Consider the following 17,691-nt stretch of genomic DNA (forward strand, 5'->3'; position numbering starts at 1 on the left):
ATAATAGACTCTAAAAAAAAAATAGAAATATAAATAATAAATTATAATTTATTTATTTCTTTATTAATTTAATTCTATAAAAAACTAAATTATTATTATTTGGATTATCAACAAATTTAGTTGATTGAATTTTAAAATTTGGGGAAGAGGATAATGTATGAATTTTTGTTGGTGGAATATTTAAAGTTATTTGTTCTAATAATGGTAATGATAGATTTTCAATAGTTGAGAGTTTAGAGTGATATTCATCTATGATATAGGTATAATGATCTTTATAACATTTTAAAGTTGGGATTGTTTTTAGATAGTGTCCCCATGAAGACATATCACTACAGTAGACAGTGTCTAGTGCAATTGGCCATTTACATTGATTGGGGTCGGGTATGTATTGTTGGTAGTATGGGAGTTCTCTTTTTAAATAAAGACTATGAATCTTTGGATAATCTTGTAATAGAGGAACACAAGAAAATGTTGCACTTGTCACTTCAAGTTGTTGTTTAATGTGTAGAGGAAGAGTTTTTAACATTTCATTGATTCTATCATATGAAATGACCAATTTTCTAATTCTTTTTCGAGTAATCTTTGAGAAGTTTGTAAATGGTAGAGTTGTACCAGTACCAAATTCAATGTCTACCAAATTGATCAATACAGAATCATTTTGAAATAAAAGATTTGTCATTGTCTTGCTAATACAACTTTGCATTGTAATAGCTATACTTGTTAAATTTGGCATTAACCTAGCCATCTTGTTTAAATGAGCCAAAGTAAATGAATTGGTTATACTTTTGAAGCGTGTCAATTCACGATAGGTTTGTTGTGCCAAATGACTATCATCTAGTATATCATCCAAACCATGTGTATTGACAGACAACCTTTTCAATCTTTTTACAATTGACCATTGTTTTGAAACTGATTGCCAGAGATTGTTTGATTGTTCCATTCCTCTAATTGTCAATCTATCAAATAAATGATTTGAAACGTATTGATATACTTGTTTTGATATTAAACAAATATCAATTCTCCATGCCGTATAAAGTTTCGAGGAGGATGAGGAGGAGGAGGATCCTATAGGCCATCTTTCACTATCATATATCTTTCCAGATCCTCTATAATGTATTAAACAAGAAGTAGTAGGAGTAGATGTGAAAGAATTACAATGACAATTACATTGACCACTTAAATTATAAGCATGTTTTAGAATAGATGATACGAGTATCCATGGTAGTGCATAATCTACAGTACCACGATGATACTTGTTTAAAGGGTTATCATCTACAATAGCAGATTGATACCATTCCTTTTCTTTTAGTCTTGCAGCAATACATGACCTAAGAGTTGTTCTATTTCTTGGTTTTGGTATTGATATATTTAAATCTTTACATATATTTGTTAATTCTTCTATATCTTTTAAACTTAATAAATATATATTATTTGTATTTGTATTCATTCTAGAAATAAATTAGAAAACAAAAAATGAATCTTTTTTCGAGCGGACTCCTTTTCTTCTTTTTTTTATTTACAAAAACATATCTATTTATTTTATTTATTTAATTAAATTGAGAATAACCTGATTTTTGATTAACATTTGTGTTTGATTCAAAAGTAATAGAGGGAGAAAATTCAACCTTTTTCTGATTATGTTGATCAAGTTTTCTTTGTTGTAGTTTAAGGTAGGCCAAACGAACTAGAATGACCAATAGGATGATAATCCCAATCCCAATAATCAATGACCATGCAATGACTGCTGCAACCTTTAATCTATGTTTGTTTTGACGATCTTTATCAGTGTCTACATGGAATGCTGTTGTATCTTGATCTTGAAATGAAATTCTCATTCCAACCTTGCCTTCAGTACCTTCAATGTATTCAATCGTTGGGTAGAGTGGAGCAGTTGATGGGTAATCTGAAACAACGGATTGAGAAGTTTCAACCCATTCACCATCATCATTGAATTTCTTGGTGACTGACCATTTCATCAATTTAAATTGTATCTTTGCTTTGGAGAAATCTACTCTTTTACCTCCATTACCATCGGCATCATAAAATGGTGAATAATTATTAATCAATACATCATATGATAAATTTGGATAAACTGCATCTTGATAAATATAAATCATTATCTTTCCTTCGATTTCAAATCCATTTTCAACAATTACTAAAGAAATAAATTAAAATAAAAATAAATTAATATATTATTTATCTTTTTTGTTTTCTATTTTATATTATGATTTTACCTTTAGTTGAAGATAGAGGACTATATAAAACAATATTTAAAATGGATGTAGAATCTAATTGTAGATTACCATTGATATGAATTAGATTTGGATCATTATCAGAACCAAGTGTACCAGATGATACCATATCACCATGAATATTAAAATGACCCTTGACACTTGATGTATCATCCAAATACCATGTCGAACCTCCAGCTCCCATAACATTCCACTCAAAGAAATCAATCGATGAATTATTATTTAAATAAACATCCGATGAATTGATAAATAAATTCATTTGTCCAATTGTATCATTTAATATTTGATTATTAAATCTTAATCTTGATCTTTCAATATTAATTGATTTCTAAAAATAAAAATAAATAATAAATATTTCAAAGTTAATAAATAAATACATTATTATTATTTGTTTTTCTATTTCGACATACCAAATTAATTAAAGAATTATTTGAAAGGAAAATATCCAATTTTTTAAATGATGAATTGGATAAATCAATTTGAGATTCTATTATTTTTAAAGTAGTTGATTCCAAATCTTGATTTGATTGAATCTTTGAATCAATCAATTCCAATAAACAATTTTCAAATGTAATGGTTTGATCCATTTTCATAGTAGTTTGATTCAAAATAAAGGTTGTATCTTTGATTGAATAATAATCTTGTTCAATAATCATTAATTTTGATGAATAATGATTCATTGCATCTCTTGTCAAACTATTATATGGTGGTTCAGTTAAAGATAATTCTGAACCATTAAATTGAATAAACTAAAATAATAAATTAGAAATATTAATAAGTGAATCAATATAATTAATTGTTGTTTTGTTTTCTATTTACATTATCATTAAATAAAGAATATTTTGATTCAAAATCAATAAATGCTAGTACATTATTACCAACAATAACACAAGTTGAAAATACTTTTGAATTTAAAATATTTAATTGTGATTCATTTTCAATTGTTATAAATGTCCATGACTAGAAAATTAAATAAAAAGAAGAAGAATATTAATAAATAAATAATAATAATAATAAAATTCTATTCTATTATTATTTTACTTACAATATTTGAAATTAAAGAATTTGAAATAGTCATATTTGATTGAATTAAATTTAAATTATTTAAACTAGTTTTTGTATGATCAATCAATACATAGGAATTTTCAAACTTTGAATCACCATTAAAATCAATTGTACTATTATTAATAATAGTAAAGTTTGAATTTAAAAATGAATTTGTTTTTGATTCTAATTTACTATTATCTAAAGAAAAATAAAAGAAAAAAGAATATTAGAAATGTGTATAAATATATTTATATGTTTTCTTTTTGTTTTTTTTGTTTTGCATACTTGAAAAAATAAAAGAATTAAAAGAATTTAATAAAGTTGAATTTAAAAAACTATTTGATAATAGTAATGATGAATGATTGGTAAATGATAATTGATTGATATAGACTTGATTTCCAACAACAGCAAATTCATTCATGAAATTGGTATTGACTAGTTGTAGTGTTGATTGATTGTCCAATATTAAATCTGGAATCGTAAAAGTGTATGGTTGACTACCATTGGTGTTTTTAGATGGCAACAGTAATGTTGTCGATTCACCACCACTATCATTGGTTGTTTTTGTGATACTATCTTTGGTTTCTCCTTTTAAAATGATCTTGGTAGAGTTTACCAAACTAATAATAATTAATATTAATATATATATCTTTATCATCTTTTTTTTTTTGAAAGAAAAAGAAAAAAGAAAAAAGAAAAAGAAAAAGGAAAAAAAACTAAATCAAATAATAATTGATTGATTGATTGATTTGGATATATATTGAATTTACGATACGATATGATAAATATATATATATTTGATGATCATTTAAAATACCATCAAAAAAAATAAAATATATTATCCAATATAATATATGGGGTGAGGTGAGGTGATTGCTCCGATCACTATGATATTGGTGGGTGGGTATACCTACTAGGGAGTGGTGGTGATATTTATCAACAGCAGCAGCAGCAGTAGCGGTAACTAAACTACTACTAGTATAGTGAATTAACCGCATTCGATTCATTCACATACTTTCCATTTTTAGGTTGTACTCTAATTTTTACACGTGATGATGTGATCTTTCACATACACTCATGTGTTTGTTTTTTGTAGTTGTTTTGGTTGTGAATACCACTTTAATGATGGGGTGGTGTGAAAAGGGTGGATGGGGGTTAACCAACAATATAACTTTGGTTATCCAATCAATCGTATTTATTCCATATCAAATAGACTTACTTTTTTGGTGTATAGCTAAAACAGGCATAGAAAGAAAGATTTCTTTAGAATTCAAACAATGATGATCAAATTTGATTGGTTATAGCTTGCAGTACTAGTTAACCTTTTATTTCTTTTGTTTGTTGTCAGTCCCCGATGATGATCATTCATCATCATCATAAATGATAAGAAGATTTCTTTTCTAATCTAATCTGCATGCTGAGAGTTGTTTGTTTTGTATATTCTCTCTGTTTGCAAAGAGATTAAATAACTATAGAGACAAAAAGAATGAAGTGGATGTTGAAAAAATAATAATAAAATAAAAAAAAAAATAATGTCATGTCTTTTGAACTTCAATAATAATACTGTTAATAAGATAATTATTAGAGATGTCTCTATTATCTTTATCTAATTTATTAGTATCACATATTATATCATCAATTGATAATGTAGATATAATATGTTTATTGTTAACTTGTAAACAGTTATTTAATGATAGCAGTGTTAGAAGATCGATTAAATTTAAAGGTGTAGGAGGAGCTATCGATACAGACAATAGAGATATATCATTACAGTTTAAAGCAACAACTAGTACTACTAGATACAAACTATTATCATTTAAAGATATATTGGTGAATAGTATATCTTTGAATCAACATGTAGTACTTGAACATAACACCGCCGGCGATAAAGAGATCTTTTCGAATAGATCAGCTGCTGCTGCTGATAACATTATTACAACAGCTTTGGTAACACACTATAACCTTCAAGCAATCAATTCACTCTATGAAACTATGCCATCGATCGAGACACTATTCATCAAATATCGACAATTAAACCTCCGCGAAAAGACAACGATCGATCTTGGATCAATCTCACGGCTACCTAATCTTCAACGACTATCGGTTCAAGGTAATTCATTAAAACTTGGTCCACACTCATCATTAAAGTCACTTAATCTAGACATCGGCACTTGTTACACTGCAAGTGAGTTGGGACTGGATCAATTCGTATCATTGACAGAGTTGGCATTAAACAATTTCTGTGTGCCCGAGATAGGACCGGGTGTCTTGCCAAGCAGTCTGACATCACTCACTTTGACATTGTTTGAGTTACCACCAAGAGATACATTCATTGCATTAACCTCGTTGGTGTACCTCGATATCTTTGTGGAAAAGGGATTGGATAAAGAACTAGAACAAGAACAACAACAACAACAAATATTCATCGATCTATCTACTCTACACAATCTAAAGAAACTAGTGTATAATGAAAATTTACACCGAGAGGATGGTCCCATTGAAATTATTGTACCTCCCAACCTAAAGATTCTTTCCATTTGGTCTACCCAATGTGTACCAATAACACCACCACAACAACAATGTACAACAACTACTCTAATGCCTGTATTAGAGAAACTATATCTTTTAGAAGGTTTATTAACTGGTGGTAAAATCAATCTCCTATCACAATGTCCATCACTCAAGAAACTTTGTATTTATCAATGCTTTAAAACCATTCCATCTAATCTCATCCCACCTCATTTGGAGAAACTATCAATCCACAACTATTCAACAAAAGATATACTCGATCAATTTGTATACCCACCATCACTCAAACATCTAACCTACTTGGGAGACTTTTACGACGGGTCTCCCAGTGTTACATCGTTACCCGAGTCACTCGTCAAATTAAAGAGTAAACTCAATGCATCTTCATCTTTAAATTTGCTTCCAAGTCATTTAAAAAAATTGGTTTGGATGTATAGATACGGTGGTCAAGGTGAAGATATAGACTTGGCACAGTCAAATTTTCCACCCAATCTTGAAACGATTGACTTTTCTGGCATGAAGGGATTATTTAAAGTAACTATACCACCAGTCACAAAATATCTATCAATATTCTTGTCTCAAAAACAACAACAACAACAACTAGATCCAATATTTTCAATCACCTCTAGAATAACCATACCCACCAAAGATCAACAACAACAACAACAACAGGAACAATGGTTACCAATCAATACAACACATCTAAATTGTAGTATGTCTTGTTCACAATCAAAATGGTCATTTAGATTAGATGAAATAATCAATCATACCAATGTTAGATATTTATCTATCATTAATCAATGTTCTACTGCTACCAATATTCAATTTTCAATTCAAAGATTAGACAGTGACAATAGAAATGTATTGGTATTGGAAAGACAATCATTGACTGGTGGAATCATCTCTCAGCTGAAAAGTATAACAAATACAAATATTAATCGAAACCAACAACAACAATATGACCCTATTTATTTACATTTTAATGATCGATCTCCATTTGAATTTAGTTGGAGTAAAGAAATAATTAAAAATTAATAAAAATTATAAGAAGTGGTTTGAGCCTTCGCAGGAGCAAAAATAAGAAAAAGAGGTCAAAATCGTCATCAACTACTAATGATCGTTGTAAGGACCAAGATCAAAGCAATAGTCAAAAGGATGGGAACAAGTCTACAAGCAACTCTGTTTCGACCCACGATTATGGTTTTGGTAAGTCTCTTTGTGATAGTCAGATCAAAGATCTCTGGAAGTCAAAGAACCCAAATGCGACAGAAATGCCATTTAAAACTAAATGGCAATGGCTATATTGTCCAGTTTGTGATCATTTCTTCAACAGAGACTCGAGCGCTGCAAAGAATATTCTCTTATTGGGAATCTTACACCAAACCGCAGATTACAGGCCATGGATTTATCGTCCTTTACCTGCCGATATCGTGCATATTGGGAGGGTAGACACGACCTAGTTAACCTTAACAGGGCCTTCCTGCATAAATATGAAAGTCCCCCCCCCAGCTGTAAGTTATTAGATAGAAAATATAATGTTGATCTCAATTTACTGATTTTCCCCTTTTTTTCTGTACTTTGTCTTTTTTTTTTACTTTGTCTGTTTTTTTTTTCTTTCCTCAATTCAAAATAAAAGTTCAAATGTCTCTATTATCTCTATCTAATTTAATATTATTACATATTATATCATCAATAGATAATGTAGATATAGTATGTTTATTGTTAACTTGTAAAAAGTTATATCATCATAATAGTAATAGTTTAAAAAGATCGATACAGTTTAAAGGAATAGAACCTATCGATATTGATAAAGTAGATATATCATTAAAGTTTAAAGGAACAGCAACTAGATTCAATCTATTATCATTTAAAGATATATTAGAGAATAGTATAATATCAGATCAACTTTTAATACTTTCAAAAAAACAAGAAGATGATAACAAAGAGTATCCATTATGGATACAAGATCGTATCTATTACACAGATAATAGAATAGATAAAAGTAACAACATTACAACAGCATTGGTAACACACTATCAACATAAAGTATTAGATTCTAATCTACTCTACAAGATACCATCAATCGAGACTTTATTCATCAACGAACCACAACACAATGGTATAATAGATCTTGGATCAATCTCACAGTTACCCAATCTTCAACGTCTATCAGTTCAAGCACACTTGCTTAAACTTGGTAACCACTCTTCATTACAGTCACTGACACTTGGTCTCACCACTCGTTACACTGCAAGTGAGTTGAGACTAGATCAATTCATATCATTGACAGAGTTGACAGCAAACAGTTTCTGTTTGTATGATATTGGTCCAGGCCTTTTGCCAAGTAGTTTGACGTCACTCGATTTGGCAGTTAGAGATTTCCCACCAAGAGACACATTCATTGCATTAACATCACTAGTGAACTTCAAACTCTGTCTAGAACAGGGATTGTATATATTTCGACTCCAACAAGAGGAGGAGGAGGAACAACAACACCTATTCCTCGATCTATTTAATCTACACAATCTAAAGAAACTAGAGTACTCTGAAAATTGGACTGGTAAAAAGGGTATCATCGAGATTATTGCACCTCTCAACCTAAAGATTCTTTCCATTTGGTCTAATAGATCCGTACAAATCTCAACCCCAGGTACGTTGCCACTACTATTATTAGAGAGAATAGTGATTGGTGGTAAAATCAATCTATCATCGTTGCAGTATGGCCCATCGCTCAAGAAACTTTTTATTTATAATTGCTGGGAACCCATTCCATCGGATATGATTCCGTCCACTCTCGAAAAGCTTATGATATCAATATCAAATGTTTCTGAGGGCAGCATACTTGGACAAATTGTATTCCCACCATCACTCACTCATCTAACCATTTTGGGTTCGTTGTCCGGTCACGACGAACCTTTTCCACCTTTACCTGAATCACTCGTCAAATTAAAACTGGAAATCAATTCTACTGCTTCTCATCATTCAACGATAATGTCTCTTCCTCGTCACTTGAAAAAACTGGCTTTGAAATATGCTTTTGAAGTCCAATGTGAAGATTTTGACTTGTCACAGTCAAACTATCTACCCAATCTTGAAACGATCGATATCTCTTACAAAAAAGGATTTTTCACCTTTCCACCAAGTACCAAATATCTATCAATAACTTTGATTCATAAAGATCAACAAAAAAATTGTCTTCCAATCTATTCAATCGCTACTAGTTTAACCATCCCCAAAGACATCAATGATCAATCACAACAACAACAACAATGGTTACCAATCAATACAACACATCTAACTTGTAGAATATTTTGTACTCAAGCAAAATGGTCATTTAGATTAGATGAAATAATCAATCATACCAATGTTAGATATTTATCTATCATTATTTTTTATTCAAAGACTACCAATTTACAATTTTCAATTCAAAGATTAGACAGTGATAATAGAAATGTATTGGTATTGGAAAGACAATCAATGACTGGTGGAATCATCACTCAAAGAAGAATATCAAACACAAATATTAATCAACAACAACAACCTCAACCTCAACCTCAACAACAATATGACCCTATTTATTTACATTGGGATTTAAACTCTCCATTTGAATTTAATTGGAGTTTTGTCAAAAAAATAATAAAATAAATTAATAAATAAAAACAAAATAATATTATTTTGGTTTCATCACTTAAACACACTTGGTCATCTACCACCTTTCTTTTTTTTTCATTATTTATTTTTATCAAGTTATAATTATGACTAGTATTTTATCTCTATCTAATCTATTACTATTACACATTATATCAGATATTGAAGATAATGGAGATATAGTATGTTTACTGTTAACTTGTAAAAAGTTTTATCATAGTGGTGTTAGAAGATCGATTCAATTCAAAGGAATAGAAACTATCAATATTGAAATGGGAGAGATATCACAACAGTTTAAAGCAACAGCAACTAGATTCAACCTATTATCATTTAAAGATATATTAGTGAATAGTATATCAGATCAACAAGTAATACTTTCAGAAAAACAAGGAGAAAGCTATCCATTATGGATAAAAGATTGTATTTATTACACCGATAATAGAATAGATTCTAAAACTAGTAACATTACAACAGTATTGGTGAATGAAGATAAACATCGAGTATTAAATTCATTACTCTACAAGATACCATCAATCGAGACATTATTCGTCAACCACAATGGTACAATAGATCTTGGATCAATCTCACAGTTACCCAATCTTCAACGACTATGGGCTCAAGCGCACTTGCTTAAACTTGGTCACCACTCTTCATTACCAATTGGTAAAAACTCGTCACTAAAGTCTCTGACACTTTGTCTCACCACTCGTTACACTGCAAATGAGTTGAGACTAGATCAATTCATATCATTGACAGAGTTGACATTTCGCAATTTCTGTCTGATAGGACCTGTTTCTTGTCTCTTACCAAGCAGTCTGACATCTCTCAATTTATTATTGATGGAGTTCCCACCAAGAGATACATTCATTTCATTACAGTCACTAGTGAACCTCAAAATACATGTGGATTTGGGAACCAAGGACTATAACCAAGTGGCTGAGCAACTCCTGGATCTCTCTAGTCTAAACAACCTAAAGAAACTAGAGTATACAGATTTTTTTGAAGAGTGGGAACGAAAAGATGGTATTACCGAGATTAGTGTACCTCTCAGCCTTAGGATTCTTTCACTCAGTTCTGAAGAATGTATACAAATCGCGACCCCATGTCCAATGCCATTATTAGAGAAACTATATCTTTTAGAACCTATAGTGATTGGCAATCTAACATCATCACCATCATCACAGTATCCATCACTCAAAAAGATTTCTATTGTTTGTGATGACCCCATTCCATCAGATATTGTGTTTCCATCAACACTAGAAAAGCTTACGATTTCATCAAACTATTCTGGTGATACCAGTCTACTTGAACAAGTTGTATTCCCACCTTCACTCACTCATCTAACCATTTTGGGAGAGTATGACCAACAAGTCCAACCTTTACCAGAATCACTCGTCAAACTAAAGTGGGAATTCAACACTATATCTTCTCATCATCTTTCAACAATAATAATGTCACTTCCTCGTCATTTAAAAAAACTGGTTTTATTATACGAAATTGTCCAAGGTGGTTATTTAGATTTGTCATCCAACTATCCACCATCCCTTGAAACGATTGATCTCACTGACATACAAGGACTTTCTACCTTTACTCTACCACCAACTACCAAATATCTAACAATTTCAATGTGTACAGATCAACTACCATACATTCCAATATTTTCAATCCAGAATAGAATAACAATACCCAAAGTTCAATCACAGCAACAACAGCAACAATGGTTACCATGCAATACAACACATCTAAATTGTAGAATGACTTTTTCTCATTCAAAATGGTCATTAAGATTAGATGAAATAATCAATCATACCAATGTTAGATATTTGACTCTCTTTATGACCAACAACAACACTATTATTTTACAATTTTCAATTCAAAGATTAGACATGGATAATAGAAATGTATTGGTATTGGAAAGACAATCACTTACAGGTGGAATCATCACTCAGAAAAGAAATGAAAATACAAATACAAATACAAATATTAATCAACAACAACAACAACAACAACAACAAGAAGAAGAATATGTTCCTATTTATTTAAATTTTAATTCAAATTCTCTATTTGAATTTAATTGGAGCTTTCTTAAACCAAACAACAATAATAATTCTTGAAAATTTGTCTAGTAAAAAAGTGTGTCAGCTGATGATGTTCATTTTCATATTCTCTTTTTCTCACAAAAGATAATGTCTATTTTAAAGTTATCTAATTTATTACTATTAAATATCATAAAAGAGACTGACAGTAATATAGATATAATATGTTTATTGTTAACTTGTAAACAGTTTTATCATAGTAGTAGTTTAAAAAGATTGATCAGATTTAAAGGAATAAGAGTTATCGATGATAAAGGAAAGATATCAAAAAAGTTTTTAGCAACAGTTTTTAGATTCAACATCAACTCTTTTAAAGATATATTAAAGAATAGTATACCAGATCAACAAGTTTTATTACTTGTCGATCATGAAAACTATCCATATTGGATACACCCTTACATCTTTGCACCAGTAGAAGAAGAAGAGAATAGAGTAGATAAAAGAAACATTACAACTGCCTTGTTGGGGGATTATGAACCTACATTGATCAATTCAATCTACAAGATACCATCAATCGAGACATTATACATCGACCCACACGACCACGATGGTACATTGGATCTAGGATCAATCTCACTGCTACCGAATCTAGAACGTCTTTCAATTTGTTCAAACTCTTTTAAACTTGGTCAACACTCGTCACTCAAATCACTTACTCTTGACGTCTATAATATATACTCTCAAAGACCCTATCTATCCTCTTTGGGACTAAAATTCATATCATTGACAGAGCTTACAATCAAGAGTGCTTTTGTACTTGGGTTTGAATCAAGTCTATTACCACGTAACCTTACATCTCTCAGTTTAAAACTGTTAGATATGCCACCAAGAGATATGTTCAATTCTTTGACATCACTCACTTCGCTCGAGATTGACTTTGAAAGGATAGAATTATTAATAGAGGAGGATCAAGAAGAAGAACGACCTCATCAGTTCCTAGATTTCAATAATCTACATTGTCTAAAAACACTCCTTTTGGATGATTTCAAATACGCCATAGAGGTTAGTGTACCTCCTTCACTCCAATATCTTAGACTTTGGTCAAATCATATTCATATCGCACCTCCATCTACATCACTTCCAATGTTGGAGAAATTATATGTTTTGGAAAATGGATTGGTTGGTGGTAGAATTAATCCATTATCATATCCATCTCTCAAGAAACTAGGTATTTTCGAATGCGATAATACAATTCCATCCAATTTAATTCCATCAACTTTGGAAAAACTTAAAATACATAAATTAACTCTGGCAGATGATATTATACTTGATCAAGTTGTATTCCCACCATCACTCACTAGTCTATCCATATTTGGAGATAATGAGCCTGTACCAAACAATTTACCAGCATCACTCATCAAATTAAAGCAGAATGTCCAAAAAGCTCCAACCGTCCCACTACCTAATCATTTAAAAAAACTGGTTTTAGGTTTAGAGTTTAGAAAAGATATCAATCTTTTAAAAGAAGATTTTATCCTTCTATCCCCATATCCACCTAATCTAGAAACTTTCAACATCATTGAATCGACTGGCTCTTTAAAGATTGGTATTCCACCAACCATCAAATACCTATCGCTAACATTGTCCCCAAACCCTAGAGAAAGTTCAAATTGTATTGCAACCCATTCAATCAGTTCTAGAATACCCAAACCAATCGACGACGATCAAACACAACAACAACTATGGCTACCACCAAATACTACACATCTAACATGTCAACTAAACCATACATGGCATCACTCAAAATGGGCTTTTAGATTAGATAAAGTTATCAATCACACCAATGTTAGATATTTATCAATCACTATTCAAGATAATTATGATTTACAATTTTCAATTCAAAGATTAGACCCAGATAATAGAAATGTATTGGTATTGGAAACACAATCACTGACTGGTGGAATCATCACTCAGCTGAAAAGAAAGAATAATATTGATCAACAACAACAACTATATTCCTATTTATTTACATTATGATTCAAACTGTCCATTTGTATATAACTGGAGTTTTGTAAAAAAAAAAAAAATTAAAACTATAAAGTTTTAAAAAAAGAAAATAAAATTTAAAACTCAATACACATGATCATTCATACATTTTCCTTTTTCAATCACAAAGATGTCTACTCTATTATCTCTATCTAATTTATTACTATCACAAATCATATTAGAGATTGATGATAATGTAGATATAATATGTTTACTGTTAACTTGTAAAAAGTTGTATCAAAATGGTAGTAGTTTAAAAAGATCGATTAGATTTAAAGGAATAGGTCCTATCGATACTGACAATGGAGGTATATCATTAAAGTTTATAGAAACAGTTAATCAATTCAACCTATTATCATTTAAAGATATATTAGATAATAGTATATCAAATCAACATGTAATACTTTCAAAAGATAAAGAAGATGAAGAGTATCCATTATGGATAAAAGATTACACAGAAAATAGAATAGATAAGAGTATTAACATTACAACAGTATTGGTGAATGAATATGAACCTAAAGTATTAGATTCTAATCTACTCTACAAGATACCATCAATCGAGACATTATTCATCTACCATAGTAGAATAGATCTTGGGTCAATCTCATTGTTACCTAATCTTCAAAGACTATCAGTTCAAGGAAATTCATTAACCAACTTGGTCCACACTCGTCATTAAAGTCACTTTCTCTAGAAATCATCAACAATAATTATTCTACAAGTGAATTGGCTCTCGAGCAATATGTATCATTGACAGAGTTGACATTAAACAATTTACGTTCGATTGGACCTGGTGTCTTGCCAAGCAGTCTGACATCACTCACTTTGACATTGTTGGAGTTCCCACAAAGAGATACATTCATTTCATTAACATCGTTGGTGCACCTCGATATTCATGTGGGAAAGAGACTACTGGCTAAACAAGAGGAGGAAGAGAAACTATTCATCGATCTATCAAGTCTAAGCAATCTAAAGAGACTTGAGTATAGTGAATATTGGCACCAAAAATTTGGTATCATTTTCGAGATTTGTTTACCTCCTTCAATCGTCATTCTATCCTTTTATTCCAAAAATATACAAATAGCACAACAACAACAACAACAACAACAACAATGTACAACAACTACTATAATGCCTGTATTAGAAAAACTATATCTTTTTGAAAGTTTATTAACTGGTGGTAAAATCAATCTCCTTTCACAATGTCCATCACTAAAGAAACTTTGTATTTATGATTGCCAAAATACTATTCCATCCAATCTACTCCCACCTACTTTGGAAAAGTTATCAATCCATAATAGCTCATCCAATGATATCAATTTGTATACCCACCATCACTCACTCATCTATCTATTATTGGAGACTCCTATGACGAGTCTGTTCCATTACCTGAATCACTTGTCAAATTAAAGGGTGAACTCACCACATCTTTTCTTTCCTCAAGACCTTTTGCTCGTCATGGTCAATTAAAAAAATTGGTTTGGATTTATGGATACGGTGGTCAAGGTGATGATTTGGACTTGTCACAGTCCAATCTTGAAACGATCGATCTCTCTGACATGCACGGATTTTTTACAGTAACCATACCACCAAGTACCAAATATCTAACAATATACTTGATTCAAAAACAACAAGATATTCCAATCTTTTCAATCTCGGATAGAATAACCGTACCCAAAAAAAAACAAATTCAATCACAACAACAACAACAGGAACAATGGTTACCAATCAGCACAACTCATCTAACTTGTAGCATGTCTTGTACTCAATCAAAATGGTCATTTAGATTAGATGAAATAATCAATCATACCAATGTTAGATATTTGTCTTTTTCAATGTCCAGAAACACTACCTTTTTACAATTTTCAATTCAAAGATTAGACAGTGACAATACGAATGTATTGGTTTTGGAAAGACGATCACTTCTAGGTGGAATCATCACTCAGAAAAGAAAAGAAAATTCAAATACAAATATTAATCTACAACAACAACAACAATATTCTCCTTTTTGTTTACATTTTAATGATTATAATTCAAGTTCTCCATTTGAATTTAGTTGGAGTTTTGTCAAAGACAAATAACTATTGTAAAAAACAAATAATAAAAATAAATTCAGAAATAATATAAAACAATGACCTGACCTGTCCCTTCATTTGTTCATTTTCATTTCTCATCACAAAGATAATGTCTATTTTAAAGTTATCTAATTTATTACTATTAAATATTATATCAGAGATTGATGATAATGTAGATATAATATGTTTATTGTTAACTTGTAAAAAGTTGTATCATCATAATAGTAATAGTTCGATCTTTTTATATCAAAATAGTAGTAGGTTAAAAAGATCGATACAGTTTAAAGGAATAGAACCTATCGATATTGATAAAGGAGATATATCATTAAAGTTTATAGAAACAGTTAATCAATTCAACTTATTATCATTTAAAGATATATTAGAGAATAGTATATCAAATCAACATGTAATACTTGTAAAAGAAGATGATAAAGAAGAAGAGGACTATCCATTATGGATACAAGATCGTATCTATTACACAAATAATAGAGTAGATAAAAGTAGTAGCATTACAACAGCTTGGGTGGAAGAATATAAACCTAAATCATTAGATTCTAATCTACTCTACAAGATACCATCAATCGAGACACTATTCATCTACCATAGTAGAGTAGATCTTGGATCAATCTCATTGTTACCCAATCTTCAAAGACTATCGGTTCGAGGAAATACATTAAACCAACTTGGTCCACACTCGTCACTCAAATCACTTACTCTAGATATCTACGCTAGTTACACTGCAAGAGAATTGGCACTTGATCAATTTGTATCATTGACAGAGTTGACATTAAATGGTTACAGTGTGTCTGGTATAGGACCAGGTGTCTTGCCAAGCAGTCTAACGTCACTTACTTTGACACTGACAGGGTTTCCCCCAAGAGATACATTCATTGCATTAACCTCGCTTGTGTACCTCGAAATTCATGTGGAAGGAGATGAACAAGAAGAGGAAGAGAAACTATTCATCGATCTCGAAACTCTAAACAATCTAAAGACATTTGATTATAATGAAAATTGGTACGAAAAAGATTGTATCATCGAGATTAGTGTACCTCCCTCAATCGTCATTCTCTATCTTTGGTCTGAAAATGTACAAATAGCACAACAACAATGTACAACTATAATGCCTGTATTGGAGAAACTATATCTTTTAGAAAGTTTATTAACTGGTGGTAAAATCAATCTCCAATTACAATGTCCATCACTAAAGAAACTTTGTATTTATGATTGCCAAAATACGATTCCATCCAATCTAATCCCACCTACTTTGGAAAAGTTATCAATTCACAACAACTCATCAAATGATATACTCGACCAATTTGTATACCCACCATCACTCACTCATCTATCTATTATTGGAGACTCTTGCGACCAGTATGCTAAATCGTTGTCTGGATCACTTGTCAAATTAAAGAGTGCGCTCACCACATCTTTTCTTTCTTCACCATCATTTACTCGACATGATCAATTAAAAAAATTGGTTTGGATTTATGGATACGGTGGTCAAGGTGATGATTTGGACTTGTCACAATCCAATCTTGAAACGATCGATCTCACTTATATGCAAGGCTTTTTAACCGTCTCCATACCACCAAGTACAAAATACCTAACAATATTCTTGCTTCAAAAACATCAACCAGACATTCCAATCTTTTCAATCTTGGATAGAATTACCAAACCCAAAGAAGATCAATCACAACAACAACAGGAACAATGGTTACCAATCAATACAACACATCTAACTTGTGAAATGTCTTGTTCACAAGCAAAATGGTCATTTAGATTAGATGAAATAATCAATCATACCAATATTAGATATTTATCTTTTTCAATGGCCAACACTACCTTTTTACAATTTTCAATTCAAAGATTAGACAGTGACAATACGAATGTATTGGTGTTGGAAAGACAATCACTTCTAGGTGGAATTATCACTCAGAAAAGTAAAACAAACCTCCAACAACAGGATGTTCCCATTTATTTAAATTTTGATAACAGAGCTGTTAATTGGAGTTTTAATACTTTAAATGCCAAAATCATTTCAAATAAATAAAAAAC

General features: G+C 30.8%; 7 protein-coding genes across 7 annotated transcripts; 5 read left to right on the forward strand and 2 right to left on the reverse strand.

Annotated features, from left to right (window-relative positions):
- Positions 1 to 52: 52 nt before the first annotated feature.
- DFA_02303 (uncharacterized protein) lies at positions 53 to 1,447 on the reverse strand (the record flags this gene model as incomplete). Its single annotated transcript, XM_004366635.1, has 1 exon — positions 53 to 1,447. The coding sequence occupies one exon, from the start codon at positions 1,445 to 1,447 to the stop codon at positions 53 to 55; it is 1,395 nt and encodes a 464-aa protein (XP_004366692.1).
- A 100-nt stretch (positions 1,448 to 1,547) lies between these two features.
- Positions 1,548 to 4,378, reverse strand: DFA_02304 (uncharacterized protein; the record flags this gene model as incomplete). Its single annotated transcript, XM_004366636.1, has 7 exons — positions 1,548 to 2,155; positions 2,235 to 2,580; positions 2,630 to 3,001; positions 3,072 to 3,212; positions 3,298 to 3,497; positions 3,585 to 3,919; positions 4,347 to 4,378. The coding sequence occupies 7 exons, from the start codon at positions 4,376 to 4,378 to the stop codon at positions 1,548 to 1,550; spliced, it is 2,034 nt and encodes a 677-aa protein (XP_004366693.1).
- A 508-nt stretch (positions 4,379 to 4,886) lies between these two features.
- On the forward strand, positions 4,887 to 9,473 carry DFA_02305 (uncharacterized protein; the record flags this gene model as incomplete). Its single annotated transcript, XM_004366637.1, has 2 exons — positions 4,887 to 6,744; positions 7,525 to 9,473. 2 exons carry the CDS (start codon positions 4,887 to 4,889, stop codon positions 9,471 to 9,473), a joined length of 3,807 nt encoding a protein of 1,268 aa, XP_004366694.1.
- A 110-nt stretch (positions 9,474 to 9,583) lies between these two features.
- Positions 9,584 to 11,590, forward strand: DFA_02306 (uncharacterized protein; the record flags this gene model as incomplete). Its single annotated transcript, XM_004366638.1, has 2 exons — positions 9,584 to 10,139; positions 10,482 to 11,590. The coding sequence occupies 2 exons, from the start codon at positions 9,584 to 9,586 to the stop codon at positions 11,588 to 11,590; spliced, it is 1,665 nt and encodes a 554-aa protein (XP_004366695.1).
- Positions 11,591 to 11,662: 72 nt separating this feature from the next.
- DFA_02307 (uncharacterized protein) lies at positions 11,663 to 13,549 on the forward strand (the record flags this gene model as incomplete). The annotated part of the gene is made up of 1 exon (XM_004366639.1): positions 11,663 to 13,549. The coding sequence occupies one exon, from the start codon at positions 11,663 to 11,665 to the stop codon at positions 13,547 to 13,549; it is 1,887 nt and encodes a 628-aa protein (XP_004366696.1).
- Positions 13,550 to 13,688: 139 nt separating this feature from the next.
- Positions 13,689 to 15,639, forward strand: DFA_02308 (uncharacterized protein; the record flags this gene model as incomplete). The annotated part of the gene is made up of 4 exons (XM_004366640.1): positions 13,689 to 13,866; positions 13,924 to 14,229; positions 14,253 to 14,783; positions 14,921 to 15,639. The coding sequence occupies 4 exons, from the start codon at positions 13,689 to 13,691 to the stop codon at positions 15,637 to 15,639; spliced, it is 1,734 nt and encodes a 577-aa protein (XP_004366697.1).
- A 103-nt stretch (positions 15,640 to 15,742) lies between these two features.
- On the forward strand, positions 15,743 to 17,686 carry DFA_02309 (uncharacterized protein; the record flags this gene model as incomplete). The annotated part of the gene is made up of 1 exon (XM_004366641.1): positions 15,743 to 17,686. The coding sequence occupies one exon, from the start codon at positions 15,743 to 15,745 to the stop codon at positions 17,684 to 17,686; it is 1,944 nt and encodes a 647-aa protein (XP_004366698.1).
- Positions 17,687 to 17,691: the final 5 nt, after the last annotated feature.

Source organism: Cavenderia fasciculata, assembly GCF_000203815.1.
Source record: "Cavenderia fasciculata unplaced genomic scaffold Scf_Dfasci-G-b-143d02.r1-5, whole genome shotgun sequence".
NCBI lineage: Eukaryota > Evosea > Eumycetozoa > Acytosteliales > Cavenderiaceae > Cavenderia > Cavenderia fasciculata.